Below are 12,949 nucleotides of genomic sequence, written 5' to 3'. Positions count from 1 at the left end.
AATGGAAATGGAAGGAGCACGGGAACAGCCAATTTCAGGGGCACCAAGTTAGAACTTTTCAATGTGAAGTACTCCCCCAGTTGTGAGGACACGTACTGTACATCCATAAGAATTCCAGGAAGAGATTTCCTCCAAAATAACCCACTACAAAATTTCTAGAACATCAAAACCTTCACTACAATAATAGTTCAATAAATTATACTGAAAAGGAAAAACTACTTAATGATGAAAATCAAATAAAAACTCACACGTGACAATATCCTTTAAAAAGCAAGCACACGTGTGCACACACAAAGCAGAAACAACCAAGGCCTTTTCTTTTCTTTCCTTTTCTTTTTTTTTCCTAAAGAATACTGGAGAAGTCTAGTTCTGTGCATTATACAAAGGACAGCAAATATTAAGCTGTCTGTGTGTTTATGCTACTGTACTTCCATTTTTAAAACATGCATCTCAACTCCCCAGATACCATCATCCACAGAAACCATGCAGCTATCCAACAGACTTTCAGTGTCACCATTTATTATTTATAGCATTAAATGGGGGAAGTGGCTCTGATGTCACCAACCCTACCAACTGGAATCACTGACTCAATAAACATTTTCACACTGGAGAAAATCTGACTACGAAAACATTTTGCTGGGTTAAGTAGATTCTTTCACCTTTCCTCTCAATCCAGGGGTAGAGGTTGTTACTGTGTTAGGAGAGATACAAAGAAACTGTCAAGGTTTCCACAGGAAGAAACCCTGGGCATGTCCATTTGCTGAGGTAAAGACTTCCTCCCCCCAACTCTCCAGAGCCCAGTTTGATTTCCCCAGTGTTCGAACTGGCAGGTAATAGCTGCCATGTTTCTTTTCTTCCACCAAACCATCCATCAAGCAGCAAATTCTTCTCTTCTAGTAACCACCTTCTTACAGTTGTTTCTAAAAACCCCTTCTGGCTTCAAGTCGTAAAACGGAAAGCGGCTGGGGTGTCGGTAAGACCGGGAAGTCTGGCATGGCTACCAATGGTCTGTAATAGAAAAGTGATCGCTTTCCGAGGGGCCTAGGATTCTCTCCCTCTTTTCTTTCCTTCCTCTTTTTTTTTTTTTAAATACGAAAGAACTGGCGGCAGTGATGAGAAGAACCCTCCCCCCCGCCCAATTTTCCCAAAGCAACGCTGGGAAACATGAAGTTAGGGTTTCCCTTTCCTGGGAGATGGAATCCAGAGTACCTGGGGCCTTGCTATGCAAACATCCCTCACCGCGGAGTAGGAAACCCTTTGTCCGAGAAGCTGGACACCACAGGAGCCCGGGAAAGAGGCCCCTTATCCGTCACAGCCTCAAACCCCAGAGCTCCCCACCTCCACCCTAGTAAGGCCTATCCGGGCATCCACACAGCCCTACGTAGGGGAGAGGGTGCTGAGACCCCTACTAGGACGCGGAGATCGAGGCCCTGATCGATCTCCTCCGTAACCCCCTCCCACCACCATCTCACTCGGCCTTAGTGGGGCTTGCAAAAGCGGTGCAGGCCTGGGCCGAAGAAATTCAAGGGAAAAAATCCCCTCCTAAGAGAAGGAGAATGAGATGCTAGAGCGAGTGTGAGCTAAGGCCACAGCATAATCGAGCGAGGGTCCTTCAAGAGATGGGCCCGGATATAGGACAGAAGGAGGAAGGAGAACCGAGGAGCATGGAGGGGGCCGGGCCAGGTCCGGCCTGAGATCTCCAGGGATCCCGAGGAACCGCGTCGGCCCCGAGGCCAGAAAAGCGGAGGGCCCCGGTCCGGGCCAAGGCGGTGGGGAAAGGCTGGGGCCGGCCTCGCGCCGGACGTTGAGATGGGCAGGCCCGCCCGGGGCCGGACGGACGGAAGAACGGTCCAGCGGGCCTCACTCACCATGAGCTCGATGGTCTTGTCCTCAATCACCGAGTCGGGCTCCATGGCGGCCCCGGCGGCCCCGCCTCGCTCTCCCCGCGCAGCAGCGAACGGCCCGGGCGGAGGAGGCGACGGCGGAGGCGGTAGAGGCGGAGGCGGCTATCTTAACCACTGTAGCTGCCAGCCCGCCCGGGCCGCCGGCAGCTCCGCCCTCCCCCTCGGCGAACGCAGTACGCAGACCGAGGACTACAGCTCCCAGCAGGCGCCGGGGGCCCGCAGAGCGTTGTGGGTATGAGAAGTCAACTTCAGGCCAATCTCTCTTGGCAGCCTGAAGCTGAATTCTGAACAAAAGTAGCACTGAACTGTCATGTGGGACAGGCAAACCTAAAGAATTAAGGGCTCCCCCAAAAAAGGGTCTCGGGCTCTCCACGACTACATATCCCAGAAAGCCCTGCGCGCGGGTTCTCCTTCCGGCTAGTTTCTCCTGACTTCCTGGCAGCCCCAGGCGACTGAGACCGGGACGGAAACTCAGAGGTAACTCTTCACTCGTCAGAGATCCTGCGTGTGAGACCGATTTCCGCACATGCGCAGTGGTTGCCTCAGAGCCCAGTCTACACCTAGGTAGCGGCAAGGTTGGTCCGCGAACGTCTGCGGCTAGGGACAGGTGGGTTCTAGATACGTTGGGAGGACTTGGGGCTCAGAAGTGGGAGGGGCCAACAAGCGAGAGAAGCTCCGGCAAGGGAAAGGCTGTGAAAGCTTGGGCATCACAGAAGTGAGGGGTTTGGAAATTTCGTTGGGGAAAGTGGGTTTCTGGAGGTGAGTTAACTATAGTGCTGTCTGTACGCACCACGAACTGTGAGGAGCTGACAGACGAATGGGAACCTGTGTATATTGGATATTGAGCCCCTCGTATTCATTCGTTCAGGAAATACTTGTTTTTTAAACTTCCAGCCTCTGCCAGCCTAAGCACTAGGAATCAGCTCCGAGCATTACAAGGAAGGACTCTGTTACCATAGTGCTTAATTCTAGTGGTGGGAAAACAGAGACTAGCCAAAACAGTAGGCGCTAAGAAGTACCGCAGCTGGAGACCTGCAGACTCCTAGTGAAGTCTGCCTTCAGCTCTGTGTGAACTTTGTCAGGTCTGTTAGCGCCCGCTAACCAAAGACCAGCAGGTACATTCTGATTGAACAAGTTCATTGTATTATCGGTTGCAGTGAGAGGGAATACGCACCAAGAGAAATTAATCATAGGTGTCTCGGTAAGAGTTGTTGTTAGGTGAGTTAGGAGAGGGTTTGAGGAAATGAGGCTTTACTCTGGATTAGATACTGTCAGGAAGTGGGGGTATTCCTATGATTGGGCATCTTAATCATGCCTGGAACAAGGCAACAGTAGATCGAGACCGAAGCTGTAATTGCTAAAGAAGCAGACACCCCTCATCAGCCAGAGTGGGGATGTTTGGTCATTTTTTATGGTTTGGACAATGTTCATGTTTTATCTGCGTCCGAATGTAATTAAGGAATGACCTTGTTTCTGTCTTGATCTATCCACAGTCAGAGAATGGCCCTATCTGATGTTTATGTCCTGTGAAATTCTGTTCAACAGGAGAGCACAAGGCCTACCTAACAGGGCCATCTATCATCTAGTAACATTAGAGCCAGGATAATTGTAACAGACCAGCTTCCAAATATCAGAGGCTGTTTTTCTCCTTCTCTAGTGTTTTGAATTCTCTGCACCTGTAAAGTGAGGGGACTCAGTGACCTAGAAATCTTTCCATTTCTAAGGATCAAGTAATTACAGTAATTTATATGCATGCAGGGCACAGTGTAAGTTCCACTGGTACAGTTTGAAGTTTCATTGTCTTTATCTGGTATTTTCTACCAAAAGAATTAAAAGAAAAGCAATAGGAAGGAAGAGCACAGAATTGGAAAGTTATTACCACTAACTTGCTGTCTGCATTTCACTAGGCCCCTTCCCCTGTCTGGACCTTGGTTAGTAAAACAGGAGTAATACAGGAGTTAGAATAAATGACCTCTGTTTCAGTTATGTGGTGTATCATAATAAGCCACACCCAAGAAATAGTAGCTTAAAATAACAGTGGTTTATTTTTACAGTTGTGTGGGTCGACTGAACACAGCTGGGCCCACATAGTTTACGGAGGTTACTCATGAGACTGTAGTCAGCTGGGAGCTTGTCAAAATGGCTTCGCATTTTCTAGGGCATCTATTCTTCATTTGGTGTCTTAGCATTCATTCAAGCTTCTGCATGGTAACTAGCTTCCAGGAAGACAAGCCCCAATGAGCAAATGATCATCAAGCCTTTGGTCGCACCATACTTGCTAATGTCCCATTGATCAAAGCAAGTTGTACAGCCAAGCCCAGAATCCATGTAGAAAGGGACTATTATGCAGTACAGAGAGTCAAGGTTCATTGAGGACTACTAATGTAACAGCCACCCAAGACTCCTGATGTACCAGGATTTGCCACAAGACCTACCACGTAGGGTTAGGGTAAGAGTCACAAGCTGAATTCCCCGATATGTGTGTTTATCCTACATCATTTTTATTGTTTTAAAATTTGACATTTTTGCATTTTAAAGTTTGAATTTCCATCTTCTCTTGAAAAATTAGACTATCTAGCTTTTTGGCTATGTGTGGCAACAATATTCAGGGGTTAAGTAGCAATGACCTTCTTTACTTGAAGCATGGCACTATAGATTTCTGCTGTCACCATTGCTCCCTGTTGTCTTATATCTGCCTGCTCCGCTCACTTAATTTTTGTGCCTAACCCACAGAGAGATTCGAGTGTGCAACACTTGGTGTTAGAACTGTAATGGAAATAACTCAAGGCTTCTATCCTTTTATTAAACTCTTATCCCACCGTAAGAGGAAAAAATACTATTGGGTCAAATTCCAGGAGCTCAATGAGATTAAAAAATCATGTATTAGCGAAATAAGTCAAGCAGAGAAAGACAACTATCATATGATCTCCCTGATATGAGGAAGTGGGGATGCAACATGGGGGCTTAAGTGAGTAGGAGAAGAATAAATGAAACAAGATGGGATTGGGAGGCAGACAAACCATAAGTGACTTTTAATCTCACAAAACAAACTGAGGGTTGCTGGGGGGAGGGGGTTTGGGAGAAGGGGGTGGGATTATGGACATTGGGGAGGGTATGTGCTTTGGTGAGTGCTGTGAAGTGTGTAAACCTGGTGATTCACAGACCTGTACCCCTGGGGATAGAGTATTATGCCTCCATCAGAAAGGATGAATACCCAACTTTTGTAGCAACATGGACGGGACTGGAAGAGATTATGCTGAGTGAAATAAGTCAAGCAGAGAGAGTCAATTATCATATGGTTTCACTTATTTGTGGAGCATAACAAATAGCATGGAGGACATGGGGACTTAGAGTGGAGAAGGGAGTTGGGGGAAATTGGAAGGGGAGGTGAACCATGAGAGACTATGGACTCTGAAAAACAATCTGAGGGTTTTGAAGGGACGGGGGGTGGGAGGTTGGGGTACCAGGTGGTGGGTATTATAGAGGGCACGGATTGCATGGAGCACGGGGTGTGGTGCAAAAATAATGAATACTGTTATGCTGGAAATAAAAAAAAAAAAAATCATGTATTGATAGAAGCTTTACCCAAGCTATATAAGAGGCAAGCTGAGCCACGGCTTATTACTTATGTTAAACAAGAACTCAGGTTCTCAGGTATTTTAACTGTTGGGCTAGAAGCCCGCTGCTGATTAGATTTGGTCATCAGTAAAGGCAGAAGACTTTGAGTCATATTTCCCCCTGGTTTTTCAGATAGCAAGACCTGCTGACAACAAAGTGGTCAGGTCGACAATCCCTTAACTGAAACCCCGAGGTCTGAAACGTATTTAGAATTCAGAATTGCTTAGTTTGTGCAGACAGTATGGTACACAAAGTGTATGTATAATGTAACACACTTAATGGAGTCGGGGAGAGCACTTCATAATCAAGTACATTAACTTCTGTGCCTCAGACCATGTGTGTGCCTGTTATCAATTTATAGCATCTTAGTTCCAAAATCCATTCTTCTTTTACATACTTTGGAATACTGGAGTCCAACTAGGACCCTGTGAACGTTTCTCCTCTGCCAGCTGGCACAACATTTAATTTTGTCAATAGGGAGCCCTAGAAGAACACAGGCAAATGAAGGATCTTCTCTTCCTAGTTCTAGTATACTTTCTAGTATACTTTCTCGTATACTTACCTTCTTGCTTTTGTGGTATACAGAACCAAATGGTTTGCAGAACCATACCTTCCCTGCAGCACACACACACACACACACACACACACACACTTGCGCGCGTGCACACACACGGGTGGCCAGGACATTCAGAGGGTGGCTTCCCTGTGAATTCAGTGACACTTCAGTGGGTAGTTTCCTACCTGCCAGCCACAACCTGTAGCACCTCAGCAAATTTCAGTCATCCAGTGGCCCATAACTAACCTCTCCCCAGTGAGGTCTGAATCTCAGCCTAGCAGTGGGGGTGGGAAGGCTCTTCCAAGTTTGTTTCTTCCTTGGGTACTCAGTCTCAGTCCTACAGTAGTGGTTGATCCCAATAATTGCTCTTTCTGTAATTAGCATTATTTTTGCCCCTTAATACTTAATACCCTGTTACTAGTTAATAGTTCTTTCTGCTTTTTATTTTGTTTTTTAGAGTCCACATTTAAATGAAATCGTATGTATTTGTCTTTCTCTGACTTATTTCACTTAGCATAATACCCTCTAAGTCCATCCATGTTGTCCCAAATGGCAAGATCTCATTCTTTGTTATGACTGAGTAATATTCCATTGTATGTGTATACCATATCCTTATCCATTCCTCTATCAATGGAATTGTAAGTTGCTTCCATATTTTGGCTTTTATTAATGCTACAATGAACACAGCAATTCATGTATGTTTTCAGAAGTACTCTTCCGTTTTCTCTGGGTAACTATCCAATAGTGGAGTATTGGATCATATAGTATTTCTATTTTTACTTTTTTGAGGAAACTTGATACTGTTTTCCACAGTGGCTACCTCAATTTACATTCCCATCAAGAGTGGAAACAGGTTCCTTTTTCTTAAATCCCCACCAACACTTGTCATTTCTTCTTTTTTTGATACTAGTCATCATTCTGACAAGTATAAGATGACATGTCATTGTGGTTTTGACTTGCATTTCCTTGATGATTAATGATGTTGAGCATCTCTTCATGGATCTCTTAGCCATCTGTATGTCTTCTGTGGAAAAAATGTCTATTCAAATCCTCCGCCCATTTTTAATCAATCTTTTTTTTTTTTTTTTGAGTTGCTTATTTCTTTACTTTGGATATTAGCCCCTTGTTGGACTTATCATTCGCAAACATCTTCCCCCATTCAGTAGGTTGCCTTTTCATCTTGCTGATGGTTTCCTTTTGATATGCAAAAGCTTTTTATTTTCGTATTGTATTTTTGCTTTTGTTTCCTTTGGCTGAGTAAACATATCTAGAAAAATGTTGCTAAGGTTGATATCAAAGAAGGTACTGTCTATATATACTTTCTTCTAGGAGTTTTATGGCTTCAGGGCTCACATTTAGGTCTTTAATCCATTTTGAGTTTATTTTTGTATATGGTATCAGAAAGTGGTCCAGTTTCATTATTTTGCATGTTGCTGTCCAGTTTTCCTAACACCACTTATTGGAGACTGTCTTTTCCCCATTGTATAGTCTTGCCTCCTTTGTCATAGATTAATTGACCATGTACGTATGGGCTTTTATCTTGTCTCTCTATTCTGATTTATTGACCTATGTGTCTGTCTTTGTGTCAGTATCATACTGCTTTATTAAAGCTTTGTAATATAAACAACAATTCTTTATATTAAATTTTCCCAAAAGAGTATGGCAGATGTGAGGGTATGTGACTTTAAACTAGATCATGAGGTGTTGTGGCATCTTTCTAGCTTTCTCGTGGATTACTTACTCTGGGGGAAGCAAGCTGCCAAGTCATGAGGACACTCAGGCAGCCCTGTGGAGCTGTCCAGCCGGTAAGGAACTAAGGCCACCTACCAACAATCAACTCTTGCCAGGCCTGTGAGAGGGCCACCTTAGAAGTGGCCCCTCTTGCCCCATTCAATCCTTCAGATGACAGCAGCCCCATTTGACATCTTGATCTCATGAGAGACCCTAAGCCAGAACCAACGGTCTATGTTGTTTATGGATCCCTGACCCATAGAGAGTTAGGAGATAATGGGTATTTGTTATTTTAAGCTGCAACATTTTGAGTTAATGTGTTACAGAGCAATAGGTAACCAACAGAGATGCAAAAAGAGAGAGCAAGTGAGCTACTTCAAAGTACTGGACTCAGTGAACTCTCTCTTAACCAAAGCACCATAAACCCTTGGTAGAGTTTTGTGTCTGTCCCTTTCTTATGAATACTGTTGAAGGTAAAAAGTAACATTTTGAAATGGTATATTTTGAATGGGTTTTTTTAATTCAGATAAATTATAGAGTGGGATAGTGCACTGAAACTTTTTTAAGTTTATTTTTTTTTAATTAAGTAAACTCTGCACAGCAGGGGGCACAGACTCAAAACCCCAACATCAAACGTTGCATGCTCCACACCAACTGAGCCACCCAGGCGCCCCCCCCCCCATTTTAAATATTTTTTCTTTTCTTTTCTTTTTTTTTTTTTTAATTTTAAGTAATTTCTACATCCAATGTGGGACTGAACTCATGATCCCAAGATGAGAGTCATATGCTCTACTAACTGAGCCAGCCAGGTGCCCTGCTTATTGCCAGTAGACATCAAAGAATGCAGTTCTCTTAGAAGAAAATCTTGTGGAACTCTAGAAAAAAGAATGGTGGTAAGAAATATTAAAGGGGTAGGGCGCCTGCATGGCTCAGTCAGTTAAGCATCTGCCTTCAGCACAGGTTATGATCCTAGGATTCTGGGATCCAGCCCCACATCAGGTTCTCTGCTCAGCGGGAGCCTGCTTCTCCCTCTCCCTGCCACTCCCCCTGCTTGTACTCTTTCTCTCTTTTTTTTTTTTTTTTTTTTTAAGTATTAAAGGGGTGCCTGGGTAGCACAGTTGGTTAAGCATCTGACTCTTGGTTTTTTCTTAGGTTGTGAGCTCATGATCGTGAAATCAAGCCCCACATCATGCTTTACATTCAGTGTGGAGTCTGCTTAGGATTCTCTCACCCACTCCTCCCTCTGCCTCTCCAGTTCATGCTCTTGCTCGCTCTCTCTCTTTCTAAAATAAATTCAAGAAAAAGAAGTATTAAAGATAGTACCCTGTTTATCCATATGACTGGGCTCCATGTTTTATCCATCTATAGAATCAGAAGCAAGGTAGTTATCATAAAGTACATATTGGCACATTTATTTAAACTGAAAAACATAGCCAACTTTTTCTAACAGTCTTTTTGGATTACTGGTTTGATAGTGTAGACTGGCTTTGTCAACAGATATTAGACAAGGTATATCTTTAGTTTCACAATTTTTAGGAAGAAACACTTAAAGCATATAAATAGAAATATTTCACCAATTAATTTATTGGCAAACATGGAATTAATATTTGTGTTTTCCTAAGTTTGAAACTTACAGGTGAAAGAAGATATCTCCAACTGAGAGAGTTATATTAGTCAAAAGAGAAGAGATTATGCTACAGTAGCAAATTAATCCTTTGCAACCCTGTGTATCGGTCCAAACTCAGTCAGAGAAGCAGAACCACTGAATATATTAAGGGATTTCTTACAAGGAGTTGACCTTACATAATTGTTAAATCTAATTAGGCAATCTCTGTAAGCCTGTTGTCTTCACAGCTGACACTGGATCTGAAGACCTTGGAGCAGGCAGTCAGGAAGGGAAGATGGAAATAAGATGTAGGAAAGCAAGCGTAAGCCAAACTGGAGTCCATGAGGATGGACTGAAACCTGTTAGTTTTTTTGTTTGTTTTTTTTAAGATGTTATTTATTTATTTCACAGACAGAGATCACAAGTAGGCAGAGAGGCAGGCAGAGAGAGGTGGAGAAGCAGGCTCCCTGCCCAGCAGAGAGTCCGATGCGGGGCTTGATCCCAGGACTCTGGGATCATGACCTGAGCCAAAGGCAGAGGCTTTAACCCTCTGAGCCACCCAGGCACCCTGAAACCTGTTAGTTCTTATTGCCTTTAACCTTGGTGGTGTCACTCTCCTGCAGAGGATAGAGCCCTTTGTCAAAGAGCCAAACCACAACCCTGGCCCAAGAATCAGAGAAGCTAAAGGAGGCTGTAAGGGAACTTGGGGTGATTGCAGACCCAACCACTCTTCACACCAAGGAGGTAAGAGAGCAAAACAATGACAATGTATATGGGCTATAAAATGACTTCGGTTTTACTTCTATTCTTCAAAGCCCACACAGGAGTCTGTCCTGTGGCCCACCCTAGTCAGAAACACAAAGGAACAAAATTCAAGGAAATGTGGCTCAGCCTAGCCAAGCTGACACATTACTGAGTTTCCCCCCCAGGGACATAATGTCTTAACACACATATTTTATTCATGCAAAGTCCAAAGAGGTCAGCTAACCTTCTATCTTTTAGTTACACCACCTGGAATTCATGGCCTCCCATACTGCTGGGCAGGGGGGACAGAAGGGAAGGTCACCAGCTGTTAACTGCCTTATCTCAGACGCACATCATTCCTGCTCACTGTTCAGTGGTCAGTACGTAATCACACAGCCCTGAGAAGTTGCAAGGGAGGCCAAACAGTATACTCTTTTCTGTCTGCATAGAGAAAAGGAAATGAAGTAGTATGTGTAAGTACATAGGATCATTTCTGCTACGTGAGTTTAATGAATAATTATTTCATAATTCTTGATAAAGACTTTTAGGTATGCTTTCCCAAAATTGATAAAGTTAATTTCTCCAGGAATGATGTAAAAAATGCTTTGTTTAGTCAGGTGATTTCCAGTACTTTGCTCTCAACAAAATTGAATGATGATTGAATTAAGTTTTAATGATAATTTAAAATAATTTTGCTAGGGGCGCCTGGGTGGCTCAGTTGTTAAGCATCTGCCTTCAGCTTAGGTCATGATCCCGGGGTCCTGGGATTGAGCCCCTACATTGGGCTCCCTGCTCAGCGGGAAACCTGCTTCTCCCTCTCCCACTTCCCCTGCTTGTGTTCCTTCTCTCACTGTTTCTCTCTCTGTCAAATAAATAAAATCTTTAAAAACAAAAAAGAAAAAAATATTAAAAAATAAATTAAATAAAATAATTTTGGTAACTGATCACTATGTAAATTTTGACATAATAACTTTGAAGGAATCCAGAGTTGTATAACATTGCTTTTATTCTTCTACAAACAACATTTATTCTTCTACAAACAAGTCTTTTAAGTCCAACATCTATAAATATGTGACCTAAAAATAAATTTGATGCCAAATCATCTTATTCTAGCAATAAGTAATGCTCATGCATGAATATGCAAACTATTTTTTTGGTTATTGGTTGGTTTAAAGACGTAGTTGTAATACAATTCTGTTTAATCATTATCAAAATGTTCATGTACTTATTGTTTGACCAACTGCATTTAATAACAATTCCAATGATAATTTAAATGCAGAAAGCTTTTTTGCTAACATTCCAAGCCTGGGATCACCAAAAATAAAAATTATAACACAACGTGCAGAAGAGAAGTAGGATAAGGTGAGCAATAAGACTTTCAAGCATAAAATTTTGGGGGGAAACAGACTAGAGATATGAATTCAAGGAGAAAAAAAGGATATAAAATTTCCTCCTATGAGAGAACAGCTTGTTCATGTATATTTAAAAGGTAGTATGAAATGACTATATATTTAAATTTCATTAAGAAAAGTAACAAAGCTTTGTGTTTTTTTTTTTTTTTAAGATTTTATCTATTTATTTGACAGAGAGATCACAAGTAGGTAGAGAGACAGGCAGAAAGGGGGAAGCAGGCTCCTCGCCAAGCAGAGAGCCTGACGTGGGGCTCGATCCCAGGACCCTTAGATCATGACCCAAGCTAAAGGCAGAGGCTTAACCCACTGAGCAGCTCAGGTGCCCCCAAAGCTTTATTTTTAAAGGTCAGTATTTATTGGGGCACCTGGGTGTCTCAGTCAGTTAACTTGACAGCTTTTGATTTGGCTCAGGTCATAACCTTGGGGTCCTGGAATCAAGCCCTACATTGGGCTCCATACTCAGCAGGGGTCTGCTTGAGGATTCTTTCTCTTTCTCCTTCTTCCTCTGCCCAGGTGAGCTCATTCTCTCTCTAAATAAGTAAGTCTTTAAAAACAAATGTCAGTATTTATAATACACTGGAAATTATATTCTCAGCTATTTAAATTTATACTGAAAATTTTTAGGTACTTTAAGAAATGAGTAATTACATAGTGTTTCAAAATTCTTTTGGGGTTACAAGAGGAGAAAAAGTCAAAGATCGTTGCTCTAGATCACTATGGTGACTGCAGAAAGGGCCTTGGTATCCTCAGTGCCAGACTCTCAAGTCTAGGATCTTGAACAAAACTAGACATTGGCCAAGAAGTCTCTGACATAGGTGTAAAAGAATTGGAATTAGAAAAGATTTCCCTTCCATAATAACTAAGGACATACTGGTTAAAATAACCATCAGGTAGCCAATCTCTCTGTCCCACTCCCCACTCCTGAATAGCTCCATGGTGAGCTACCTACTACGGCACTGAAAGCTGTTCACAGTCTAACTCCAGTACAGTTTTCCAACTTTCTCACTTTTCTTTCTCTCACCTCCTATTTTGGCTCCTCGCATTTAAAAAAAAAAAAAAAAACAGCTACATTCCTTCATGCTTGCATGTCCCTCTCTCTGGCAGTTCTCGCATCCTAGAGAAGATGAGATGGGTGCTTGCAAGCAGGGTACAAAACCAGAGGCAGTGAGAGACAGGGCAGTACATAATTCAACTCTAGTGTGAACTTTTTTGCTGGACCCTAACTCAGGTCCTTCTGTAAGGCCCTAAGCAGCTTGGAGGTTCCAAGTATTGAGAAATTTATCCCGAGGAGTATCCTAAATTCTGAGGAAACAGGCCAGCAGAAAACAGGTAAAGAGGGAAGAAGTTATATAGTGATTTCCTGATGAACTAGATTCTA

The 12,949-nt window shown here is 42.8% G+C and overlaps 1 protein-coding gene and 1 long non-coding RNA gene across 8 annotated transcripts in view; one reads left to right on the top strand and one right to left on the bottom strand.

Annotated features, from left to right (window-relative positions):
* Positions 1–2,092, bottom strand: part of FBXW11 (F-box and WD repeat domain containing 11) — a 121,770-nt gene extending 119,678 nt beyond the window's left edge. For 4 of the 7 annotated variants that reach the window (XM_032337019.1, XM_032337016.1, XM_032337018.1 and 1 more), the window contains exon 1: positions 1,869–2,090. Coding sequence is in view for 6 of the 7 variants with exons in the window: in XM_032337016.1 (XP_032192907.1) it covers positions 1,869–1,913 (45 nt within the window). In the remaining variant the exon portion in view is untranslated. Of the gene's footprint in view, positions 1–1,868 lie in introns of all 7 variants that reach the window. The other 3 variants (XM_032337014.1, XM_032337015.1, XM_032337013.1) reach the window with 2 other exon arrangements.
* A 297-nt stretch (positions 2,093–2,389) lies between these two features.
* Positions 2,390–12,949, top strand: part of LOC116586709 — a 75,100-nt gene continuing 64,540 nt past the window's right edge. The window contains exon 1 of the long non-coding RNA XR_004284116.1: positions 2,390–2,526. This is a non-coding gene — a long non-coding RNA (uncharacterized LOC116586709). The remainder of the gene's footprint in view (positions 2,527–12,949) is intronic.

This window comes from Mustela erminea, chromosome 3, assembly GCF_009829155.1.
Source record: "Mustela erminea isolate mMusErm1 chromosome 3, mMusErm1.Pri, whole genome shotgun sequence".
Classification (NCBI taxonomy): Eukaryota; Metazoa; Chordata; class Mammalia; order Carnivora; family Mustelidae; genus Mustela; species Mustela erminea.
The sequence above is the reverse complement of the archived record's forward strand: the minus strand, read 5'-3'. Positions and strand labels throughout refer to the sequence as shown.